Source organism: Rhipicephalus sanguineus, chromosome 2 (genome assembly GCF_013339695.2).
Source record: "Rhipicephalus sanguineus isolate Rsan-2018 chromosome 2, BIME_Rsan_1.4, whole genome shotgun sequence".
NCBI classification, from domain to species: Eukaryota; Metazoa; Arthropoda; class Arachnida; order Ixodida; family Ixodidae; genus Rhipicephalus; species Rhipicephalus sanguineus.
Window position 1 is genome coordinate 47,286,748 of NC_051177.1, and position 25,709 is coordinate 47,312,456.

General features: G+C 43.8%; 1 protein-coding gene across 2 annotated transcripts in view; it reads right to left on the minus strand.

Annotated features, from left to right (window-relative positions):
• Positions 1-24,383, minus strand: part of LOC119382880 (histidine--tRNA ligase, cytoplasmic) — a 40,302-nt gene extending 15,919 nt beyond the window's left edge. Inside the window, exons 1-9 of one of the 2 annotated variants that reach the window (XM_037650773.2) lie at positions 24,185-24,367; positions 23,108-23,285; positions 20,992-21,078; positions 19,904-20,023; positions 17,650-17,871; positions 3,183-3,290; positions 2,293-2,391; positions 1,833-1,926; positions 1,053-1,177 (exon numbers count right to left, since the gene is read on the minus strand). In XM_037650773.2, the coding sequence (XP_037506701.1) occupies positions 1,053-1,177; positions 1,833-1,926; positions 2,293-2,391; positions 3,183-3,290; positions 17,650-17,871; positions 19,904-20,023; positions 20,992-21,078; positions 23,108-23,206 (954 nt within the window). In that variant the 5' untranslated portion in view covers positions 23,207-23,285; positions 24,185-24,367. Of the gene's footprint in view, positions 1-1,052; positions 1,178-1,832; positions 1,927-2,292; positions 2,392-3,182; positions 3,291-17,649; positions 17,872-19,903; positions 20,024-20,991; positions 21,079-23,107; positions 23,286-24,184 lie in introns of both variants that reach the window. The other variant, XM_037650774.2, reaches the window with a different exon arrangement.
• Positions 24,384-25,709: the final 1,326 nt, after the last annotated feature.

Genomic DNA, 25,709 nt, shown 5'->3' on the forward strand with positions numbered 1-25,709 from the left:
GTTCACTGCACTTCTCGCCATCAGATTATGTTTACAATCCTGTGCTCGGGAAGGCTCTCGGCGTGCCCCAAAAGGGACTCCTCACGCGATCAGCTGTGCCGTCCCTATTGGCTCCTTCATTCCCGCCACAGGTGCCCTCGCAGGAGCAAACCAGCGTCTCGGTAAGTGTAGAATCCTAGTTATGATTGCTACCCTAAACGTATACCGAGTAGGCGCGCCACTTTCCGTTCTTGTTCGGAAAACGGAAAACACGGAAGCGGTCATGAAGCAGCGGAAGCGGCCGCCTACGCATGCGGTGACGTTTCATGGCGCCCTCTGATTCGCTGAGAGCAATGCGGACAGTGACGACACAGCTCCAGCGCCAAATTTCAGGCGAGTGAAATTGAGGAAGAGATATTTGGTCTTTGATTACGAATTTCTCCACTAATAAGTCATCTTTTTGCACCGAACAAAAACCTACACGCATTCTCGAATGCCCATCTTTCGTCCCGTATCAACTTCGTGTTGCTCTTTAGTGTCCCTTTAAAGTACATGCTAATTCTGTTGAAATAAACAAGTACCCTTCGCTCGTGCTATAACTTACTCTCTTCTTTAATGTATATTCAGTGCACGTTAGGACTATATGTTGCATGTTATTTCGGATGTGTTCGCGAAATCTCCGCGTAATTTGCGCACCCCTTTTTCGGAGTTCCAAATTTGCAAAAAAAATGTGCGCAAATTATGCGAGTAAATAAGTACTTCCCAACAAAAATGATGCCATCTTATGGGCCTGAACCGGCATGATTATTAGGCACATCATAGTGGAGAATTCAGAGTTAATTTTGGCAACCTGGAGTTCTTAACGTGCACCTGAATCTAAGTACATGGGCAAATGCATTTTGCTCTCAATGAAACGCAGCCGCCATGGCCACGAATTGAACCTGCAACCTTGTGCTTAGCAGGGCAAGCTCATCCCACTGAACGCCCATTTCTTTTTTTTTCATCGCTATACTGAAATAAGAAAGACATTTCTAGAAGAAAACATGACGCATGGAAGTAGAATGGAGCCTGACCTTGTTAGTGATACCATACAGGTCACAATATTCAAAGAATAGCCGCATTTCCTCCAGGCCTCGCTTGGCAGCAGCATTAGTAGCCAGGTCATCAGACAGTAGAGCTGTCACAAGTTCTGAACCACCTGCCGAAGAAACAACAAAAACACTTTCATAATATTCACTTAGCTTAGTAAATGAAGAGCTAGAATTTGTGGAGTTTAAAACCAAAATGTGCATGCATTCAACAGTTCTTTTTTGCATTTTAGTGATCATTTGAAAGTTTCACAATACAGCAAGAAAATGGTAATGCAGTCGAGGGTGGCACAGGATTAGGTGGCATGTTGAAATGAAGAACTTGCAGGCAAAAGATAAACAGTAGACTCTCAGTAAATGGAAAACTGCTGAACAATTGGCCCTGACATGATTGGTTTCATACTTGAACTCTGCACCGTCGTTCATCTTTCAGTAAACAGAACTCCGGTTAAACGGAACATATTTTCCTGGTCCAATTCGTTTAAAGAAAGTCTACTGTATGTAAGACAGGTAAGTTACTACCTTGAGAGGCTCTCATCCTACAGTGGACAACATCATAAGATGATGATGGCATCATAAGGCAATAAAGACGATTATGATGACAAACGCAGCTGGCAACAAATACAGTTAAAGAGCCATGCCAATTGTGATTCAGAAGCTCAAAGGTTCTATAATGATAACCATTGTAAAAAGAGCCACTCAAAAATATGCAGACTGCTTGTATGCATCAAGAACAATATCTGGCAAAAGTGGAAGACACGATACCTTTTTTGATAACAAACTTGTTAATGTTGTCAGCCACTTCCTCCGCCAAACCCTTTTCGGAAACCATTTCCTTGCGGACGTCCTCCCAAGGCAACTGAAAAGAACAATGATGTGGTATATGATTGAAAACTTCAGTACATAAGCAGCAGTGATTAATTTAATCACTGGTTTGTTCAACAGTCCAAAGCTGAAACTTCTCTCCAGTATATGTAAAAAATGAAACAATGGGCACTTTGTTATGTTTCCCATGCTTAAATTGGCATACTGAGGCATCAAACTTATACAGTAGTTGTAAACATGGTATGCTGGGCATTGCCGAGCTAATTCGTCTCAGTCTTTATGATCTTGAAAGTATGCATGTCTGACTTCTTCATTCATATTCACATTTACAAAAGCCTTGGCCTTAGCCTCTCATTGAATTTGCATAGTACATTGAAAAGTAGTGTTACAGTTCACTAACCTTATCGAGCTTGTCAACAGCAGAGCAGATAGTCTTGAAACTATCTGCCGGTACACCACAAAACTCGAACATTCCATTGAGGATCTCTCGATGGTTGACCTGCAGAAAAATTTTCATAATTTAATTTCACGCATTTTGGTTTAATGTCAACAGAAAGCCGAGTGCCAAGACAAGAGCGAAACATCAAAGTGTATTAACAAGCCCTGTTAAGTTACGTTAGGTCTCTCAGTGCCGCCATACTCATATGACACAAGAAATTTACACTACCACGTAAATCTGCATATATGCAGTCGCGATTAGGGTTTGTAGTGTGAGTATCATGGTATCATAGATTACCTTTTCCTGCAGCGCTCATTCAATTCTCGTGTTCTAATGTCATCATGTTCCCCTTTATGTAATCCCCTCGGTACCTTAAGAAGAAATAAATGAAAGGAAATAAAATTAAGGTGGAAATTCAAATTCTGCACCAGCCACTAGGTTCTTTGAATGCATCCATTATCATTTCACTAGTAGCCAAATGAGATTACACTATAACCTCATTATAATGAAGTCACATCTGACACGAAAATAACTTCGTTATATCCGAAAATTCGTTATAAACGTGCATTCATAACACTGTATCTATGACAAGACTATTTTACATTTACTTCATTATAAGCGGTAATTCGTTATATCCATGTTCGTTATATCGAGGTTTGAGTGTAATTATGCTTCTCAGCTGTATTTCTCAGTAGACAAGGAAACAGATGGGAAAACCCAAGATGAAGCTTGTCATTAGATAAGGGGCAACATGTATGAGAAAGCAACGTATGCATTCCATTTGCCCTGAAAATCTGTTCATCTTAAGACAAATGCAAGGAGCACTTAATGGTGGGTACGTAGGTACTTGCCTTTATCACGAAGCCATTAAAGCCAAGGTCCTTCAGTATCTCAGCTAGAATCTTTACACACTCAACATCAGGCAACATAAGGTCATATTGTCCAGCAATGTCAAAATCCTGTCAAAATAGAAAGAAAAGGACAAACATAGCATTAATTTGAAGTTGAAGTTTATTTAGTTACCACACACAGTACAAAAAAATTGCCTGTGAGGTGTGGTTGGGAAGGTGGGAAAAAAGCTACATGCATGTAGCTTACCGTCCCCATCTCCCAGTACCCAGCAGCTGACACCTTAGCTGAAGTAAATAAAACATGTATAAAAAGACTATTGGAGTTGCAATACTAGTTAGTTAAAGAACAGTGGACAGCTTTACAGGACAACTGGTATATTAAGATTATCAGAATAAATCAGAGTATATATGTGGCTAGTGTCTGCATAAACGGGAATAGGATAACAGAGAAATCCCTTGTTTAAATTTGCCTGTAAGAGAACGCAGTGATGCTACCCAGCAGTTCTAATTTGGAACAGTTTCTGGAGCAGCTAAAATTTTTATTTTGGAGGACTTCGGAGCACATATATTTGCTTCGGAGAACACGCTGGAGCAGCTAATTTAACATTCCGTAGTAGGTTGGAGAAGCAACTGGCATTGACATTCAGACATCTGAATAATTATTATGAACTGTAGTGGTGAGCAACATAAATATCTCAATTTGTTGTAGATCTCACAAAGAAAATGCTCTCCAGAGCAGAGCACTCATTATTTCACTCGATCATGCGAAAATGAGGGCATGATGTCACTGGATGTTGTGGAACAACTTCATCTATTTTTTCTTCTACAGAAGCAAATAAACAGAATATTGATCAATAAAATTGTATATTATGAAATAACACTCTAAATCCAACTATGTGGTGATTAAAGTACAGGGCTCCTACTACAAATCTGTAGTCTTTTATGTTCATAAAATGTTGCACTTTAAAACAGCAGAAGTGAAATAAAAGCCACGGCATACAACAGTGCCCCAATACATGGGCATCAGCAGAACTTTGTATTGGAGGTGCAGGAGTTGCAAATACCCCTTCACGGCCCCTTGCTGATGCCCATGCCTCAAGCTAAAAATTTACTGTCCCTTCTTATGCATTCTCTGAATGCGAAAGCCAGACTCCTTTTTCGTCTCAGTCGATTGTATTGATCCTTTTTGATTGATTATTGAATATTACCTTAATTACATGGTGTGCGGCACTTGCAATGAGCTACCAGCAGTGTTTATGGAACAAACGATGTCAGCCAATAAATTTCCGCCACACTTGATTGCCACCAATTGGCCTAGAAGTCGCAATTCTCTGCAGAGAGCACGTTTCGCCACTGAGCCGACTTGCACAACAGAAGCTGCGTCATCACAGTGCATGGAGTCTTGGCTAAATCGCGATGCACATGTGAGCACTGTTTCGTCTGCGGAATAATCCTTTGTCCGTGGATGGGACTTTTATGGCTCCACGAGCAAGCTGCATATGTTTTGTTGCACCGGCGGTGCGATTGACGGTGACAGACGCTGCATCAAACCAGAGACTTTGGCGCAGTTTGGCGCAATTTCCGTCATTATTATCAGGATGGTGCAGTAAATCTAATTTGGCACACTTTGGCGCAGTTGGCACAGGCAGTGATGCTACAGAGGACTTCTGATTTGGAGCAATTTTTGGAGCAGCACAATTTCCGTTTTGGAGCACTTTGGAGCAGGAAAATTTTCATCTTGGAGCACTTTGGAGCAGATAATTTTGCATCTGGGAGCACTCTGGAGCAGAGAATTTTACATCCTGGAGTGCAATACAAAAGCATATTGCATTAACATTCAAGCATATTATGGGGCTCTTATGAAGGCTAGAAATATTTAGATTCATTGCAAGTCTCATGGAAAAAATCATCTCAGGAGCATAGGTGTGCGCACAGGGGGGGGCCCGTAATCAACTAAGAGGGGAGGCGCAACATCTGCCCCATACATTGACCCTTCTAGTCACCTAAGAATAACCAAAGAAAATCTGCCCCATATATTGACTTAGTAGGGGGGGGGGAGGGGGGGCGCTGCGATGAACCTTCGCCCCCCCCCCCCCTGATGGCGAACTCTGTGCACGCCTATGCTCAGGAGAACTATATTTCACTCGCTAATGAAAAAATAAGGACTCATGCAGTTGAGTGTTCTGGATAACCTCTTCGGCGATTATTTTCGACACTAGCAAATAAGCAGAATACCGGATCAAGATAATTGCTCTTTACGAAATAACACTCTAAATACATCTATGTGGTTGTCAGCAAACATGGTAGACAAACGCCGTGATGTACAGCAGTGCCTCAATGCCAAAGAGCCACACTGTCCCTGATGCATCCCCATAAGGAAACTCCAAGGCAAAAGCCAGGTTCTTTTTCTTCTCGATCGACGGACTGATCCTCCGCCTCCCTCTCTGCAAGCTTTCTGCACCTCACCTGGTTTTGCGCTAGCTCCATGATCGGCGCACCGCTCATGGAAGCAGTGTAAAGTGACGATGTCATGTGATGGCGTCATCACGTGACATCACGATATGTGACGCCATGTGACGTCACAAGTTTTGACGATCTATGACGTAATGATGACGCCATCACATGATGATTATTTCTAGCATCAATTGACTGACGCCGCCGACGGTCAATTTTCGTGTTTGATAAAGCATCTAAGGCTTTCGCATTAATATTGCGTATTGAACTTTTTTAAAATTTTTACTGCGATAACAATTATATGGACACTCGGCGGATTTTTGCCGTTGCCGTTGCCGTAATTTTCCATATAAAGTCCAAATTAATAACATCACCGCGCGCATTCTAGCCGCGGGTAAAAGCTCGCGAGCGCTGGCGACGAACGCGGCTGAAGCGGAGATTAAACTAGCCGGCCGTCTGTCTCGGTCGCACGGACAGCGCATGAGATAACATCATCCCGCGTGCGGGCCTGCCATCGATTGCTCATCAGAGAGGAAACGCCCCGCCCGTCTTTCGTAAGGAGCATGAAGGGACGCCAGGGGAGCAGAAGGGGAGGGGGGAGGCGACCGCATCGTTCGAAGGACGCAGTCGCTTGCGCGCGCGCTCGAGACATCAGGAGACGGCTCGTAAACTTGCTGTGCTCTCAACGCTTACTTCGCGTTTAGAGAACTCAGAAAAGAAAACGCTTCGGTTCCTGGAGCGGCCATATTCCCTTAAACCAACGTTTTGTTAAGTTACGCGCGATCGCATCCAAAAGAGTTAGCTGCTAGCCGTACTCCGTTTAACAATACAATTTTTTGGTATCACATTCATTGCTTCGCTCTTAAGCGAAACTGAGTTTTTTTAACCGTTAGCTATTGACCCCCGAAAGCGAGGGGCGGACGTGTAACATGGCGTAGCAGCTTCACTGTGGGCCGTCAGCGACTGGGCCGCTACTGACAGCTGCGCATTTGCGGCTGCTCCGACCAGGAAATATGATTTTACCAATGAGATGACATTTTTAAAGAAGCAAGCAAAAATTCGAATTGGAACCCTGAGCTCGAAAGGGTAGGGCCTTTTAGGGGGTATTTACCGCAGAGTGATTACAAACTCGGATGTGCTGGCGGAAGGAATTACGAAAGAGCTGTTCTGGATGAAGATCCATGGATAAAGTATATCTGAGGAAAAGTGTCAACGCGTTTCCACCGCTCGCGTGCTCTTAAACGCGAAGCAATGAAAATTCGATATTGTTCAATATCTACTGCGAGCAGTCCACGATTTCATTCCGCGACGTCCAGAAACAGAAGTGACAGACATTTTAGCGGCACGCATGTAGTTATTACTGAACATTGCTTTCCTTACGTGCCGTGCGACCTTGAAACGAGCTATCAGCAGCATTTCTGGAACAGACGACGTCCGCCGATGAATCGCCGTCGGACGTTCTCGCTACCGATAGGCCTAGACGTCACGAGCCTCTGCGGAGAGCCCGTTTTGCTGTCGAGCCGACTTGCAGAACAGAAGCTGCGTCCGCACCGTGCATGGCATCGTGGCTTACTCGAAACGCACGCGCGAGCGCTATTTATTCAGCGTAATAATTCTTGGTCCATGGCTGCGTCTTTATTGGCAGCCCCAAGATCGAGCTGCACATGTTCTGACGCGCCGGCGGTGCGATTGCCGGTGATAGACGCCGCCAAACCCGAGACTTTGGCGCAGTTTGGCGCAATTTTCGTCGATATTATCAGGATGGCGCAGTAAACACAATTTGGTGCACTTTGGCGCAGTTGGCGCAGGAGTGGAATCACTGCACAGGTAGGGTGGCTAGAATGGGGAGGTGTGAAAAGCGGCCGCGAAAACCGGTCCCCAAATCGCGCCGATGCCGCAAGGGGCGCTGTACGCAGAGGCGCGGGGAGTCGAACAGACAACGTGCCGCGTAGCGCCGCTCATGTACGGCAAACCTGTCTCGCGCTATTAGCTTGCAACAGTTTGCTGCGTTAACCGTCTTTTTCCTTTTCTCTTTCAGCGGGTGCAGTAAAAAAGGGCACACTGTAACATCTTCCTCTCCTAGTAAAAAACAGCACGAAAACTACGAAGACGAGACAGATGAAACAGGACTAGCGCTGTCTTGTCCTTGTAGTTTTCGCGCTGTTTTTTACTATGAATTTGTACCAACAAGCTCAAGTTCGTACGCTTCTCATCTTCCTCTCCTTCTTTACTGATTTTCGTGAAGGAATGCACGCGAGAAAGAATATATCAGAGTGACATGCGGTGCGCACCAACCAGCAAATGTCGATTGGTGTTACTTCCTTGAAAGAAAAAAAAATTCGTTACACACAATATGGATAATATAAAAAAACACATGAAGCCAAGGGTAACTAGAAAGTTAGAATAAAAAGTAAACATCGAGTAAATGAAAATGATAAATGAGCACGCGGTCATACTGTCAGATAGAATTTATGAAAAAGATAACCCTCGCGGTAGTAAATATCTAGATCTGAAGTAATGCAAAAGATCGATCTAGACAAAATGGATTTGGAACAAAGGAAAGGGAAAGAAAAATAAACCATCGCGGTAATCTTTTAGTCATATTTATATAACCGAATACAGCATAACAGACATCCCTCTGAATATAAGAACAGTAACTTATTGTTAATCATATCTTCTGAAGTGGAGCTACGATGTACCTTTTTTTCTAATTGTAATATCGGCGACAGAATAAAAGGAAGTGGTCCGTTGTTTCAATTGATTGCAAAATTTGCACAACGGCCGGGGACGCCATGAGACCAGCATTATATAAATAAAAATTCACTCGTGGAATTTGACCGCGTGATCTGCTGTAAGAAACTTCTATTGTCACGATGCACACCGCTGTTTATTCCAGCAATATCTTGCATGTACGAAGTTCTTAAATTTATCCAGTGATAATTTGCCAGTGTCGCTTTGCAAACAAGCATTTCTATACCTTAAAGCTGTTGCATAAGCCGTATCTGGTAAATTAGGAATCAGAGCTCCACATAGAGATACTGAGGCTCATGAATCCACCATTTCATTTAGACACAATCCGCGGTAGCCCAGTACCCTCAGCAACCAAATTTTTTGTAAGTTTGCAGGTATTAGATAATGAAACATGCTCAGGAGTGTTGAATTCGCTGCCGTATATAGGAAGTGCTGAACATACCGAAAGATAATCTGTAACTATAAGTGCTGTTGATTCATTTGACGGGAGCTTGCTAAAACAACAGCCAGTATTTCTGGAATTAATATAGGTATATATATACGATGATAAGAGGAAGGTAGAAAAAAAAAGCGCTAATTTGTGCAACCCAATAGGGAGCACGGCTAAGCGCCTTAGGTGTATGATTGGGAAGTCGAATTGAAAAAGACCACTGAAAAGAGCGAGAGATGATGCCTAACCCAACGTTACTAGACTATAGGTTAGCAACCTAGTCTATACTCGCGGACAACTTTTCTTGGCAATGAAGGGAAGGCTACGGGGGCGGAGCTACTGCACATGTACTGCTCCGCGAAGTAGTCCGGTTCGGCGCGCGTTTCGAATTTAGTTTTGGTTTGTGAACCTTCCGTCCTCCTGTGATTGCCATTTGATTATTCGAGCGGCCGTCACAGGCTTACACAGCCATTCGTCAGTGAAGTTCGTCACAAGCTCCCTCGGCGAGTCGTCGGGAAAGCTGGAGGGTGACGAGCGCTCACCTGAAGACGAAGGCGCCATTTTGACTGTGAGGTGCACGTAAAAGGTGCGACGTTTTCACAGGTGCAAAAACGCGAAATGACACTAGCTTAAAGCAAAACAAATATAAATATCTCCTTGCTGCGCACTGACCCTCTCTTCAAACAGCGCCCCGTAGAAAATAAAGCAAAGTTGTTTTCTTTATTCTCACGCAGGAAACACGAACGCAATTGTGGGACTATAATCCTCAGCGGTAGCACACGTGTAGTTTGGCTCTCTAGCCTTCCCTTCATTGCCAAGAAAAGTTGTCCGCGAGTATAGTGACGTTGTCCTAACCTTACCCTCTACCGATGCATAAGTCGCGATCGCGTTTTTTTATTGACATAATGAGTTGTATTGCTAATTCTCATGTGAGCAAGGTAATTGTGTACTGGTAATTTAAATACAGAAATGGCATTTGTTTAGCATTAGGAGAAAAAAAAATATCACGACATTGTGCGCGAAGGATCGAATTGAGCTTACTTGAAGAGCCAATATGTTATATTTTTACATTGAGTAGTTCTAGCAGCGCTAATGCGAATATAATTTGAGGGTTGTTCACTCACGACCAATGTGCTTCAAAGAATAAACTAGGTTTTTAAATGAAAACTTATAATGATTGTCTCTGATGCGAACTGTATATCTTTAAAAATGTACGTTTTAACTGTTGGTGTCTCTGATCTAATTACAGACCATGGTAATCGCGCTTCCATATCTAACACGTTGTTTGCAACGAACATTAGAAGTCCAAGGCACAAGCGCAAATCATTCCTTTCTAATAGTATTAGAGGTTTCATTTTTTAAGCTGCGCTGCCAGAGAAAAAGAACAACAAGAAAACGGCGCCCCATACCGGGATAGGGCGAACATACATTTTGTTCATCATTATCGTATTTCTTCGCAATTCAGTTCTTTGGTTTCAGAGTTTTCGTAGCAGCCAGGAACGAAGCACCAGCGTTCAGTTCTCTTCGTTTTATAGGGCATTTTCACCACAGCTCACTAATACATGACTCGTGTACAATAAAGAACGCGTAAATGGTGAAAAGAAAAAAAATCACGCCGCGTTTCCTTGTGGTAGCCTTCCAACGGGCAATCTGCGACAGCGGCGGCTGTACCCACGCCCCCTGCAGCAGCGCCCCTGGCGGCATCGGCGCGCAGAGGGACCCTCTCTGGCAAGGGAAACGCGCGGCGCTCAGCACACCTCCCCATTCTAGCCACCTTAGCACAGGTGTAGAATCCAGTGTTGGCGGTAACGCGTTACAAGTAACGGCGTTACCGGTAACGCCTTACTATTTTCGGTAACTTAGTAACGTACTCATTACAATTTAGAAACTGTAACGGGTAACGTACTTACGTTAACATTTTTCGGTAACGTGCGGTGTCACGTTACTCGTTACTTTTTCGTCCTGGGGGTGCCGTTTTCTCAGAGCTCACTCTGGCCAATTCTTTTGTCGCAGCGTCGGACTGCTGTCGGCCTGCCAGGCATTGGCCACGAAAGCACGGCGGAATCGGCTTTTTTTTTGTGGAAATTGTGGGGACCAATTTCTTAAGACGCGCCGACTCCTTGTGTGGAGGTTTGGGCCATCGCCACACAAAGCTTCATGTAAGCCGCATAATTCGCCATGAGAAACTGTACGGACATGCTTCTCGTGGAAGTGGATGTAGCAGATGGATTGCTGGCACCTGCGCCTTTTCGTGCCCAAAAGACAGGCCGTCCGAACAGAAAGCGCAAAGGCTGGTTTACTCCATACCACGTGTTGATCGTGAAATTTTTTACGTGGGGAAACGAAGAACTCCCCCGAGAGGCTGCGACAACATAAAAAACATGGCTGATCCCTCCGTCATAGGAATCGGTATAACACGAAAGTGAAACGTGTCTTCACAGAAGTAGTGCTTATTGTGTAGTGATATATGAGAGCTTGTACAATGTCTATTCGTATTTGGCAGCTATAGCACCGTTTGACGTGGATGCACCCATGTTGACAGCATGTCTCTATCGCGACGACTAACGCCCATGATCATTATTAGACCGTTGTGGTAGCTGACGGTGTGAACATATATTTGGACACAGCGAATCGTGAATCCCGCGTAAGGGTGATATCAACAAGCTCATAATCAACACTGGTACCCGGTATGCGCTTCTTCAAAGCGTCGTCAGTTAAGGAGAGAAACGGTATGGTGTGCGCTTTCTAGTAATGGGTAGCCGACGCCTGTGCTCATGCATACATAACACACACTGCGCTTCAGCAACACGGGAGGTAGAGGTTCGTAGCCTGAGCCGCAAACGCATGCGTCCCGCTGGCCTCTGTCTCGCAGGCGCGGCTCTCGCTTCACCAAGGCACGACATTCGCCCGTCGAAAACGCGTTCTTTCTGCAACGCATATTGCAGCAGTTTTGTTAGTCGGTGCTCTCGCAATTGAAGTAGTCGGCCGCGGAGAAATCCCGTTGGTGCACGAGGAAGCTGCGCTACTCTGATGAGCTGACGCACGCTAACACGAAGCCAAATGCAAAGAACGTAACTGCGTCAAGGGTGCCTCGGCGATGCCAGCGCGGCCAGTCTACCTCCCTGGTATCGAGACGCTTTAACCATTACCTCCGATATCGCGTGCGATCTCGGAGTAAGCGCTACTAGTAAGTGTTGATCGTGAAGCATTACTTCTTTTCACATCTCACAGACGGCGGCACCGCCTCGCTCCGCCCACCGCGAAAGAGAATGTGTGAAAGATATAAGGCGCGTTCGCGCCGTGTCCAGCATCTCCCCAGTTAGCTTACTCGGTAGGGCATCGGGCGCTTGCCGTCGCGGTCGCAACGTCGTGGGTTCGATTCCCAGCGGGGTATCTTTTTCTTGGTTTTTTTCTTTCTCACCCGTTGGCGTCCATTTTATCAACATCATATCCGTGACGGATGTACTTGGTGGACCCCGGCATAAAACACTTTCGTGTTAAAAAATCACAGCATATCCACGGAGTGAATGATGATGAGTGGGCGAAGCTGCGGAGGTTCATCGGTAAACCGTGAATCTTCCGTGAATTCTGCCCAGTACATCATCACCGACGTGAGATCGGGCGCGTTTATACTAAAGGTTCGATGAGTTATGACGACTTGCAGCTCACTTTAATTTTACATGTACGCTGTGAATTTTCATTGTTTAGAAAACCATTGCTTTAGAAAACATCTGGCGTCTTTCATTAAGCAGCTGGCGTCTTTTCGTTTTGCTTTAGAAACATCTGGCGTTCCCTCGTTTTGCTTTTACAAAACATCTGGTGTCTTTCGTTGGTTTATTTCATCAATCAACGGCGTTTTGAACAAAATTTTTATTGTTTAATCACGCACAGGAGAAATCTCACCAGGCACTACCTTGGAGGTAAACAATGGCTGCTAATGGGAATGAGAGACAGAAGAAGTCGGCTTTTAGTTAACGCGCACGCTGAGAATTTTTTATTGTTCAACAACGCACAGGAAAAATCTCCCACCGGCACCACCTTGGAGGTCAAAGCGTAAGACTGGTTACGCACTACGACAACTACGACTACGACTACGAGGGACGAACGGGTGCCGCCTTAAGGAGCTTCGCCCCTAAAACGGTGTTCGCAAGTTCGCGTGACAAAGGAGCACACTCGCTGAGCATAGCGTGGTAAACGGCCACCGCATCGAATTCGACAACTCCCGCGTCGTCGACTTAAGCGGCTTTCTGTGGAATTCTGGCCCATCCAGGCGACAGCCGGTAACGTCAACTGGTCTACAGGTGCGCTGCCGATCGAGAGTCTGCCTTATTTTGGAGAACAGGCGTGACCCCCGGCTGGAAGAATACCCTGAAAAAGAATGCGAGCGGGACGCGAAACGTAGAATTTTTTCTTGTAACGGGAAAAAAATCTTTTTTTTTGCTCACTACCTTAATACCGCTGTCACACGAACAGCCTTAACCGCGGTTAAGCTAACAACGGTTGCGGCTAACCACGGCAGACATTACCGCAATTAGTGTAGTAGTGGTTACTGCAAACGGGTGATTCCACGAGAGATCGACACGGATCCGAAAATAGATATTTTAGATTTGATTGAGTATTTTATACTTTATGCATGTCCCATGCCAGTTGCCCGAAAAGCAACTTAATTTTCTTATTAACTGCATAATTTACGAGGGAAAAGATATCAAACATATTCAATCCGGAGGGACCAATTTCATTACCTGTCGTTCTCGGAAGTTCACGACGTTGTAAAACACAAATATTATCATTACGAAGAAGATATTTTGTATATGAAATGTATGCGCAACAAAGAGTAAAGCAACATTGTTTGAAACTTGTAGAGCTAAGGAAACTGTTTTTGAAAAATGTCTAAATATGCGACATTTTATAGTAGCTACAACGTTGATAATGCTTATTAACTTTGTTTCGAAAATAAATTTTGCTTTTTCTATCTGCAACTGCAGTGAAGTTTCTGGTTATTGAACTCCTGAGCGAGTGGGGCTGATCTTGAACACCCTCACATAAACGCTCGCAATTTTTGCCATAATTATATAGGTTAAAGTGAACAAAACAATGTTTATGCAGAGATATTTTTTTTCTACGTGACTAGCCCATTTAAGCATTTCTTTGCTTCTACAAAATTCGCGCATCTATTTTGCTAGCAGAAGCACACCATCAGAATTATTGTAAATTTCTTGAGATTTCATTGATGCTTTCTTTGCGAATAGCGTTGGATTGAATATCATATTCTGTATAATGTCACATTGAGAAAAATGGCTTCACCATGTGTCTGAGTCAGAAGCCATCACACGTAACTCTAAAGGCAACTTTAAGGGGGGACGTGGCTTTCGGTACCAACTTTCTTATTTCTTCATGGATTTTGATGAAAATTGGCACACTTATTTGAAATGTTGTTTTAATGCTACTGTAGAAATTTCATGAATATATCTTTACAACTTTTTGATTTACAATATATTTCACCTTCTGCTTTTGTTCCGAGTCTGACTCGCTCAAAAAATGCGATAGGAAACTCGTTCAAAGTGCTATGCATTCTAAGATGTCTGGTTGCGGGCGTGACATTCTTAGATTTTTTTATTTGCAACAAAATTTTTTTTAGTTTTCCTTTTTCATGAGGTGACTGCGCAACAGGCATCGAGGCTTTGTGCAACTCGTCAAATAGCTAATTATCAAAACGCCATACTGAAAAAGCAAGAATGTCACGCCCTGAACTGTGCTTCAAGGAATATAGAACAAAAAACGGAACTGAAATAGACCCAGCGGTCAGTGAGAAATCAGCGGAACAAGCGAAGCAGGAAGCAAGAAAAGTCGTTTTGAGAAAACGGCTTTTAAAGTTGTACCAACGATATTACTTCATCAAAAGGCACTGGGGTCGTAATCTTTTGAGTCCTCCGTAATGTGCACTTTCTTGAGTGCCCTGTCTTTAGTTTGAGGTGCCTTGCTTCTCTAAAACACAAGAAGATTGTGATCTTTAAGGTGTTTTATAAGGTTGGACCTCCTGCACATGTGGCCTTTCATCGGTTGTGCCTTTGTTTTCTTTCTTTTTTCTTAAAATCCTTTTCTGATATACAAAGAACATGTAGCATGAATTTAAACGAAGTTATGAAGTGGTGTAATAGACATGACAAAAAACAAGATATTGTAATTCAAGTAGGTCATGTATTATGATGATTTGCCAGCTTTCTTGTATTCATGCTCTCATTAACATAATTAACAGTCTTGATTGCAATTGATCATTGAATCATTTTTATAGGATACTAAGAGCGGCTCTCATCATGGCAACCTATCCCTTCCTCCTAAATAACGGGCAGTTGTGGCCAAGACATTGGTGGAATAGGAATTCCTTAGAAGTTTATTCAAGACGCGAACTGGGCAGATATGAATTCATCTCCCTGTTTCACTCGTCAAGCTAATTTGTAAACCTCGCCTGCGATGCGCTTCATCATTCACCCGGTCGCGGACACGGTTTTCTGCGAGGCTTTTATTTTTTCAGATGATTCATGAGCGCTTACGGCGACACCAAGCACGGCCCCAAGCGCGCCTAAATTGCATCACCAGTGCTTTATTTCACCTCTAAGTGGTCGGCCGCGTAGCCCGGGAAGTCGGCACGCGATGTGCTGGGTGGCGGCATTCGGTGACGATGCGCAATATGCCTAGGTGCGGCGACGAAAAATAGGCGCGCAACGTGTTTGACCTCGCATTGCGGGACGCCGACGCGCGCCCGCTGCGCGACGAGCTTGGCCGTGGGGTCCGCTGCCGATGCGTAAAATGACCAACCGCTGTACCGAGAAGCCGGCGGGGGAAGCGCTTCGTTCCTTGCGAAGAAGCACACTGCCGCGAGTCCGCTAACGCGTTGCTCTTGCCCGCAAAGTTCGAGGTTCGTCTCGCGTGCCGACGCCGTGAGCGGAGTTAGGCCTAGTGACGACTCCGAGCAGTAGACGCGCCGGCAGCGGTGCCCGATGTCTCAAAGTACGTAATGCGTGGTCGCGAGTACAAAGAGTCGTCCTGCGATCATGTTCGTCACGACGTCCGAAGTGCGCATAAGCAGAACCTCCAACCACGGATCCGACGAGTCAACGCTAGAGAGTCGGTCCGAGACGCGCGTTTGCGATGTTCGCTACGAGTGCGGCGCGCCATCGTAATCCCACCGAGCTTCCGCTAGTAGCTCCAAACTAAAACGTAGTTCTTGTTCAAAGTTATTGTCGAGCCGTGAACACAGAGCGATTGCGAACACGCAACGAAGTAGCGCGTCTTTCGACAACCGTGAGCTCGAGACGCACGAGCTGCAGACGACGATCTCCCGGAGCGAGCATCGGACCAATGGCGAGGCGCGCTGGGGCAACATGGCGGACGCGGCCAATCGGAGGGCTCGAAATGACCTTCGAACATTTGCTTTTTGTGCGCTTGTTTTCGAAGGGAGGAGCCAGCTGCGGCGGGGAATTTGAAGACGGAGAAATGCGCTTTCCGATGAGCCCAAGATATCGGCGCCCGGTGGCGTCGTTGCGAAGCTATGATTTTTTGAAAATCAGTGTTTTTTTGCGATTTCCCCAATAATTTTCGCCACCTCGGCAGGCGCAACAATTTTTTTATAGCACTTCTACGCGGTTTTCGGTGAAGATATTTTGGAATCGGATATAAAAAGGGCTACAGAAACTGAAAATGTGATTTTCAAAAAATCGATTTTTTTGCCATTTTTCGCGATACGAAAGCCGCGTCCCCCCTTAAGTCACTATACCATTGCTAACGTCCGGTACATTTGTGCAAGTTATACTCGTTAAATCAGCATTTTGGGTATATTCGTTGTTTGGGTTAGAAGTTTTATGTGAAACATAAATTTCAGATTTAAATTATTGTTATTGTGGGTTCCTGCAGCAAAGACACATCGATTAAAATTTATGATTGCGGAGTAACGGCAGAGGTAACGTCCGTTACTTTTTTTCGGTAACGGTAACGGTAACGCGTTACATTTTTTTGTAGGTAACGTAGCGTGGTAACACGTTCCTTTTTTTATAGTGTAACGAGTAACGTATTTAGTTACTTTTTTTCAGTAACGCCTACAACAGTGGTAGAATCCCTCAGAATGGTAACTTGAAGTTAGACTGCCGAAACATTTTTCACGGCGTACTCATAAATCTTCATTATATGCTTAGACTAGTGCACAGCACCGCATGGTTAACTACAGTCTTTGCTGCTTTTAACTACGTCTATAGCAGGGGTCTCAAAACACGCGGCCCGTAGACCTTTCGCTAGCGGCCTGACCCGCACATAACTGTCTTTGTTCCATATTTTTTTTTTCTTAACAAGTACATTCATGACCTACAATGACGCGACTGTCGAGTATTTTTTTCGTGAGGTACCCCATCCGGTCACCATGTGTTAAAACATAACTGTGGAACAAAAACTCCATATTTCAGAAGCAGTGTCCAGATTTCCAGATTTCAGTCATTCTTGAGATCAGTACCGATACGCATTTATCAAAACCCAACGTGAAATCCCTTTTACAAATGACTTGTATATGATATATGGAAAAGACCTTCTGTCAAGTGGCAACGTTAGCTGACATATTGTTCAACACCCTCCCCCCTTCCTGCTCGAACATTCTTCACCATCCCGGCCTATCGGGAGACTAAATTTCGTGACTGTGGCATGCTAGCTGAGTTCAGTTTGAGACCCCAGGTCTATAGCATCTATATAGCCAGAGTTATGTATTACAGTGCGAGCCTCACTGATCAATCACCTAACGACACCGGCCTGCCTGCCACTAGCAATTTGAAGAGGCAGCCAAACACTTACACACTGGTAGAACTCGCGGTAACGTCCACGCGTCATGGCGGGGTTGTCACGTCGGTACACTTTGCCTATCTGGTAGCGCTTGATGTTGCTGATTTTGTTCATGGCCAGGAACCGGGCAAAGGGCACCGTCAAGTCGTAGCGCAGAGACAGGATCTCCCCTCCCTGGTCAGCCAGGTCGTAGATGAGCTTGCTGTCCTCCCCGTACTTGCCCGTGAGCGTGTCCTAGGGTTTGGAAAGTGCGCAGTTAGAGTCGCATGGCTGTCAGTCATCACCACTGCATTTATTTATTTTATTTTTATTTATTCTATTTATTCAAGTACCCTAAGGGCCCACTAGGGGCACTACATAGGGGGAGGGGACATAAAGTAGAACAGAATTTTACAGACACATCATTGCAGGTGGTTAATACAGAGCTATGGTACAGCAATTCGTGAAACATAGTAACAAGGCAAATGTTGTTACAAGATTGTACAACTAAGAAAGCGAAATACCAGAGGTGAATAAGTCCCCTGAGAAAGTCAATTTGTTAAAGAAAGTGGCACGATTTCAGATACGTTAGTAATGCTGAATGAAGCAAAGAAGACTGTTATTGTGGCAATTCTGGAGCATTTAATATAATAAATTTCATTCAAAATGGATCAGCAGATGTCCTATAAGAGCCTCTCTGTGTTTTTATGTATCTGGGCTGGGAAACTGAAGCTAGCATTAAGTGACCAAGGTAAAGCCTATCTTGTAAGAGTAAGTTTGATTCCTAAGCTCCCTATCCGAATACTTGCAAGGAGGAGGAGGAAAAGGAAGGAAAGGCAGGAAGGTCAGCACACATCCAGTCTGCTATCCTATACTGGGGAAGGGGCTAAGGGATTAAAAGATAGGGAGGTAGAAAGGAGTGAGCATACAAAAAATTTTTGCGTGATATGACAATACCTGAATTGAGCTGAAAAAAATTTTTAAAACACTTGTTAACTGATTGTTGTCAAGAGCAGAATTACTAGGCTCTACAATGATCTTTATTTCTTTTTAGAAGAATAGACAACACCTCAAAATGTTTAAAAATAAAGCTTTCAACCTTGCTACTCAAAATAAACACATAAGAGTAGTTCTTTTAGCTAGCAGCTATTAAGGCATCCAAAGCAGACAGTACCGGTGTGAACATACGTTTAAGAGAAAATTGTCAATAGTTTACAAACATGACCTCTAGAAAAACAAATTACGACAGCAGTGAAACTACAAATACATCAGATTTTTTCACTCTAATAACCCTACAATAGCTACAGCTCACATAATGGACATATCTTTTTTTTTTTTGCCCCGGCAATTATAACATTTGTAAACTTTCCGCTGCTATTTTTCTAAAATTCACCACACTACTTGCATATGTTGCAAGATGTCCGACAGCTAAAATAAATAAAAAGATTCTTCCTCACAATTTAAATGCATTATTATATTTAAATTGGTTCAGCAGAGGCTTCCTAAGAGCTTTTCGCATTTCATACATCTATCCAAGTACAGGAATCAGAACATGGCCTAACATAAATCTCTTTAATAGCGAAACAAATTACTGCTCCTATGACAACCTGAACAAAACAGAGTGGCCAGCAGTGAGCACACCTCCTTACTTCTTTTGAACTCGTGCATTTTCATTTGTTGACATTTAAGCAGTGTAGCTTGGCTAGTTCATGTCTGTAGAGCTTGCGCAACAATCTACAGTCTTCAGTACAACATAAATCAGTACCATTAGTAGCTAGCATGTCTTAAACAACAGCAGAACAACATTATCCAACATTTTGGCAGGCTTCATGATAGCTCAACTTTGGCCCCTGCAGTGACATGAGGGGTGTGAATAGCCTGCAATAACTACTTCAAGTTTGCGTAAGTACTTATATGGTATAAAAAGAAATTAATGTAAACAATGGTTGCCCACCTTACCACTTCTCTAGAATATACAAGAAAAGTTCATGAGTACAGCTCCTGCTAAATCTGATACAACTGGAAACAGCGCAAATTTAAAAAAATAAAGAGATCCAAATGTATAGGCTCCAACTACTCCGTTTATTTGTGTTTGTAACCTATTCAGTGCTTTTGCTACCTCAAATGTTTATCAGGAAGCACCGTACAACGCAATAAGATAATGTGAAGCTTGGCTAGCAAGAAAACTTAACTACATAACATTCAATTCTCAAATGAAGTCTCTAATAGTACCTACACTGTGGCATTATGTCACAATGCACAGTAGATGTCAGGTGCCAAACGTTACCTTAAGCTCAAAGACGGGTGTGTCTATGGCCTCTCCTCCATGCCTCTTAAAGCACGAGATAATGGTGGAGAAAACCTTCTCTCGCAAGGCCATTTGGGCTGGCATGTGGTCCCTTGTGCCCTGTGCAGCAGAAATAATCAATAAGTCATATCCCAATGACGGCACAAGCAAATCAAACATAAGAACCAAGATTCATGGGCTAACCACAGGCATACTCAACGCAAACTTGAAGGAACACTAGAGTGAAACAATGAATCAATTTAGACTGTGAAAACTCTATTGTCATTAATTTCACCATCATAGGCTTGTTACCTAATAGAAGAGAAAATCAAAGTCAAAGTTTTATTTTTAAACTTCGCACCAAAATCTCTGCACCTGAGATCACGCATTTCAAAATGTTTTGGTCCTATTTCGACCACACTGGCTCAACGAACTTTTATGAAACTTGGTATGCTAAGCCTCTGGCCCCCTCAGAGAACAATGTACTTTGTATTTACTGATTGGTATAAAAGACGCCATCAAAATCTATGACTTCACGGCCATTGGCGCGGGAACATTAAGGTGGCGGTGCCACCCGCAATTACTTTTTACGCATTTTCTCACTTACCAAGCATCTTCTCGCAGCAAGAGTGGCGATTTTAGTACTGTGAAAGAGTAATGTACTAATACAAGAAAAATAATTTTTCTCTTTAATGTTCCTTCAATGACATTTCGAGACAACTCTTAAATATTCACTCACATCCACACTAGAAGCAGTTTGATTTCAATAGAGCAAGTTCTTTTCTGTTGTCCTGGAAGTGCCTCTTTCATTTAATGTTTAAAGCTTCCTGCACAACTATGAAGGCACAATTCACAACAAAATTCGCAGTGCTTACATGGTGAAATGCGCAAGTTTTTTAATAAGTCAAGCCCAACACTTGGGAAATTTAACATGGGACATTTTTTGACAAAAACAATTCCCAGTGATAGGCGGGTATGCACATTACTCACTCACACAGGTTATACTGGCACAAACAAATGCACCAGAAGCTGACAACATTACCGCCTAATAAATTTTTTTAATTGTTGTAAAGCAATGATGCACTTACCTTAGCCGTCTTGAGGACAAATTTGTGGGGCTCATCTTCAGCCAACTGGGCTTTCAGCTGCAACAACTTGGCTACTTCCTCATCAATCTAAAATAAACAGGAGATGCAGAACCTTGTTCATCATCAGAGCTGTTTTTCAACACAACGGAGCGCCATGTCCTCGAAGTAACAAGACTGATTTTCTTCAGAGCAAGAAAGCCACAGAACACACTGAGTCACTGTGCTTGACAGTTTGTTGGCAGTGTTAGACCAACAGTCTGATGCAAGCGTTTCCTCGGGACCTTTACCGAGTGTAGATTTTGTGCGAAGCCGTCTGTATGCAGTCACGTATCAAAATACAGTGGTGGCAAGAAATATATGATGCAGTTTCTGGCAAAGTAAACCTTGGTAAACATAGCCCCAACTTCCCTAAAAGCCAGAACCTGGCTCGAAGTGATTTTTCCTCATTTCTTCGCGTAATATCCTACTTGAAAAATGTTGTGTCATTAGTTTGGGTTTCAATACCATGTCTGGAAACGCTGTGAATGTAAGTGGCACTGTTGTCCCTGTGCGTAATAGGTACTGACCCACTAACAGCTTACTAACCCACTGCAAGATTCAAGGGGCGGAATATTCTGTGCCGTTAGCTTTGGTTTTGGTACCCTGTCTGAAAACCCTGAGAACAATGGTGGCACTGTTGTCCCCATGCATATATTTGGGTGTCATCAAATAAAGGATCATTATGTTTCGTTAGGTTATGATGGCTGGTTGGCTTTTTGTCGGCCATAGGCCATGATACCATAAAAATGTGCTATTTGAATACTTGTAAACATGTCAGATGCCTTGACAAGTCACCTGAAAGACGTCCGAGTTCAGGAATTCCAGGCAAACAACAGTGCTGATCAAAGATAAGGACAACCCAAGGTTAAGAAAAAACAGGACAGGAAAGAACGTCACTTGCAACTGGATTTACTTGAAGAAAGGCTCCTTTTTATATACATTGGAGACAGGTGCACAGTTGCATTTGCACAGAACAATGATGTACAATCATGTTTATGGATACCAGCTTTCAAAAAATTGTGCTTCTGCTCTATGCAGGGTATCAGACATATCACTGATACAAACACCTCTTTTGCATTGATAAAGTAGGCCTCCAATAGTTCACGTACCACAATGTTCTGGCTCCTTTCAAGCATGCGGCATGTGAACTATTGAAAGCCTACTTTATCAACGCGAAATGAGATGTTTGTATCAGTGATACATCTGTTACCTTGCATAGAGCAGAAGTCCAATTTTCTGAAAGTGTGTATTGTTCTGCGCAAATTTAACTGTGCACCTGGCTACAATATATATATAAAAAAGAAGCCTTTCTTCAAAGAAATCTAGTTGCAAGTGACGCTCTTTCCTGTCTTCCTGTTTTTTCTTCACCTTGGGTTGCATACTTACCTTTTGATCAGCATGAACCAACAAGCCCAACAACATGTTTTATTAAGTTTTACTAAACAACAGTGTGAGGCAAGGCTATTGACATGAGTGCATCAATGCTGAAAAATGCTCTTTGATGAATATTTCAAATATGTAAATGTTCTTTCAATTTTACAATTTTTATAGTATCAGCATCTGTGTGTTCAAGAAGTGCCCTATGTAGCCTTAGCAGCAGCTTGTAGGTTGGTCAAATCACTGTTGGGCTAGTTGGTTAATTTAGCAGCAAACGCCACCAGGGAAACAAGGGACAGGATTACAAAGTGAACTAATTATTTTGCACAATCAAGAAATAAACCTACAGTTGCCAGTGCCCCTTGTGATCCTCTCAAAAAAATTTTTTTTTTGTCAAATCGTGTTTTCTGGCACTGTTTGATACTTGGAGATGTGGTGAAGGAAGATAACCACTGCATTTGCACTACCTTTTTATCCTTTGAGGCGACGGGAAGATCACAACGTAATATAACTTTCTTCCGTGTGTATTTGTGCTACTTGTTATTTCCTGAACAAATGCATCAAACGAACCGACTAATCTCTCGTGCTCCCAAAAGTATTAGGCTCACATTTTTCAAAACATATCTCTGCGTCAAGTGACCAAGGTAAGCACCACACTTTGAGAAGAGCACACTCAGTTCCATTGCAATACAGCTCTCACCTGTGCGATTGAGTGCGTAGCCGTTGACAGCACACGATGAGACAGATGGCACATGGATCGCATTGGTGGGCATCGCAGGCATTTCAGTAGAGTCGCCATTGGTGGTTATGCAAAAACAGGAACAATGGGGGAAAGGAAAAGGGGAGAGGAGAAGAAGCCCTCAGAACATCCAGTCAAACTGGGAGGGCGGAGAGGGCGAAACAAAAGCAATACATGTTTCCTTGCGGCAAATTGGACGTACTTGGCGCGTCCTTCAAAACAACGACGCGTTTTACGGTTAATGCGAGTATTCTGAATCTAGATGCTTTCTGATATCAACAATACTGTGATCGTAATCCACACCCGCTGCGTTAAGGCCGCATCACCGGCCACTCAGTTTCTATCACACCTCGCGAGTATGTTCATTCCCCTCAAAGATATCCTAGGAGAGCACTGCTACTATTCTAGGTAACTAGCACTGCTCTATGAGAATGCTGCAGGACAGTTCGAATTGGCTAGACAAATATCGGCGAGGTTTTGGGGTTAGAGTAAAAAACCCCAGCGCCACACGGTAACTTTCGATCCAGATAAAACCCTATTGCGATCTAATTTCTTGATCGCGGTTGGCTCTTGAAATCAAAAATGAAATGAAAATGTTTTATGTTTTTTGCTCTTATGAGCAAGCTGAGGAAAGAAGCACATCACGGTCACTGCAGGTTTTCGTAGTAGTATATGACGAAACTGGGAAAGCCAAGAACTTTAGAAATATGATCGCGCTACAGAAACTTCAGAAACTACAGAAACTACAGATTCGCGCTACAGAAACTTTATTGGCACAGATGACGCAATGCCGATGCAAAACTGTTATGCCATGTCCATTCATTCACTTTAAGGGGGAAAAACTCGGAATGTGACCGGACATAATGATTCAAATTGCGCAAGAAATCTACAACACGCAATTAGTACAACTTTCGTCAAGCGCTGTTTACAGAAATCTTGACAGCTCTGACAAGCAGAAAAACGATCATTCATTTTGTTAAATAAGTAACGATTTGCCTGACATGCACATGTGCAGCAGAATCAAAGCAGTGCCCATACCTTTTCTTTCGGCGCTTTCTCAGCTTTCAGCGATCGCACAATATCGCCTTGCTGCTTGATGAGGTCATTCAGCGCTTCTTTTTCAGCGACAGACATGTTACAAGCTTGGCATATGCTCTAGAGTCTACGAAGTCCAGAAAGTTTGGAGTTGGCACTTGGCAATTATCCCGATATTGAGAACTCAGGATAGCCGATAGCTTAAAAAATCTTAGTACATGCACCTAACCTGTGACATCAGAAAAAAAAAAAAGCTTTTGTGCATAGGCAGCGCTAGCATCGCATTCGCGCTATTTGATGTGCTCGGATGTGCTTGCTTATGCTCTATGGTATCAACACAACAATGAAAAAAAATCCGTAAACAGAGGGTGGGTGCTCGAGCCGACGTTTCGACAAGTGGACTTGCCTTCTTCAAGGCTAGAACTAGTAGTTCTAGCCTTGAAGAAGGCGGTTTACGGACTTTTTCATCGCAAGCTTCCATCTTCCCCTTCCTGCCGTTTTTTGGATCAACACAGTAAGTAATTTAATTCAAAGTTTGAACCTTTCAGCGAGCTAATCACTCCACGGCGCTTGATTTTATTTCGCTAAGAATGTTCTCGTAAAGTGAACTGAATATTCAAAACTCTTGGCTAAGTAATCGCACAATCTATCTATGAAATTCAGCCACAATATGATGCAGTGGTGCCATCTTGGTCCCACAGTATTAACTTGGTTTTACAGGCATGGAAGGACTCCGGTTTTACTAATTCTATGATTATTAAATTAACTTAGACTGTTTAAACATTGGTGCTACATGCGACCCTAGCGCGATGGTTATTTGGCGGCCTTCGTCAACGTTGGTCTTCTTGGTGAGTGTGGTGAGAGTAAAATAACGCACTATGTATTTTACGTCTACATACGCCATAGTTGCCTGACTGATGTACTGAAGGCGATAAAAGTGGGTGTATGGTGTCAGACAACGTTTATAGATATTAGAGCTTTTAGTGCCGGGTACCCCAAGCCACCTGCGTACGCACGCTCTTGAATCCTTTTGTACTCCCAGCCGCATCCACGGAGAATACAGAAGAACGCAAGGGCTTACGTACGCAAGCCGCTTTGGGGCCCCGGCACTAAAACTCTCTACTTTTTCAGAGTTCCGTAACTCCTCCGCCGAAGGCGGCTGCCGCTTTTACCCAGGCAGTGAGAGGGCGCCACAGTCGTGAATAGCGCTGTCGCGCGCGCGGGCACAGGCACACGTGTTCTTTCCCGTAGTTGCCGTAGTTGCTTCGCTGGCTTTGCCGCGTGCGGGGCTGTCATGGAATGTATTTAGGGGCGAAGCTCCTAAAGCCGTGGGTTTGTCCCTCCTAGCTCGTACGTGACCGCCTAAGACGCGCGTATGTGCCACTGGTGATGGCAACGAAGCAGCGCTAGTGTTCTCGGCCCAGCGCAGGGACGAAGAAGACGTTGCAGTTCTTTCTCTGATCGATAAAGCGTGTTTGTTTGTCGTGCTCCGTGTCCTCGTCGATCCCACGTCGTTACACTGGTGGAG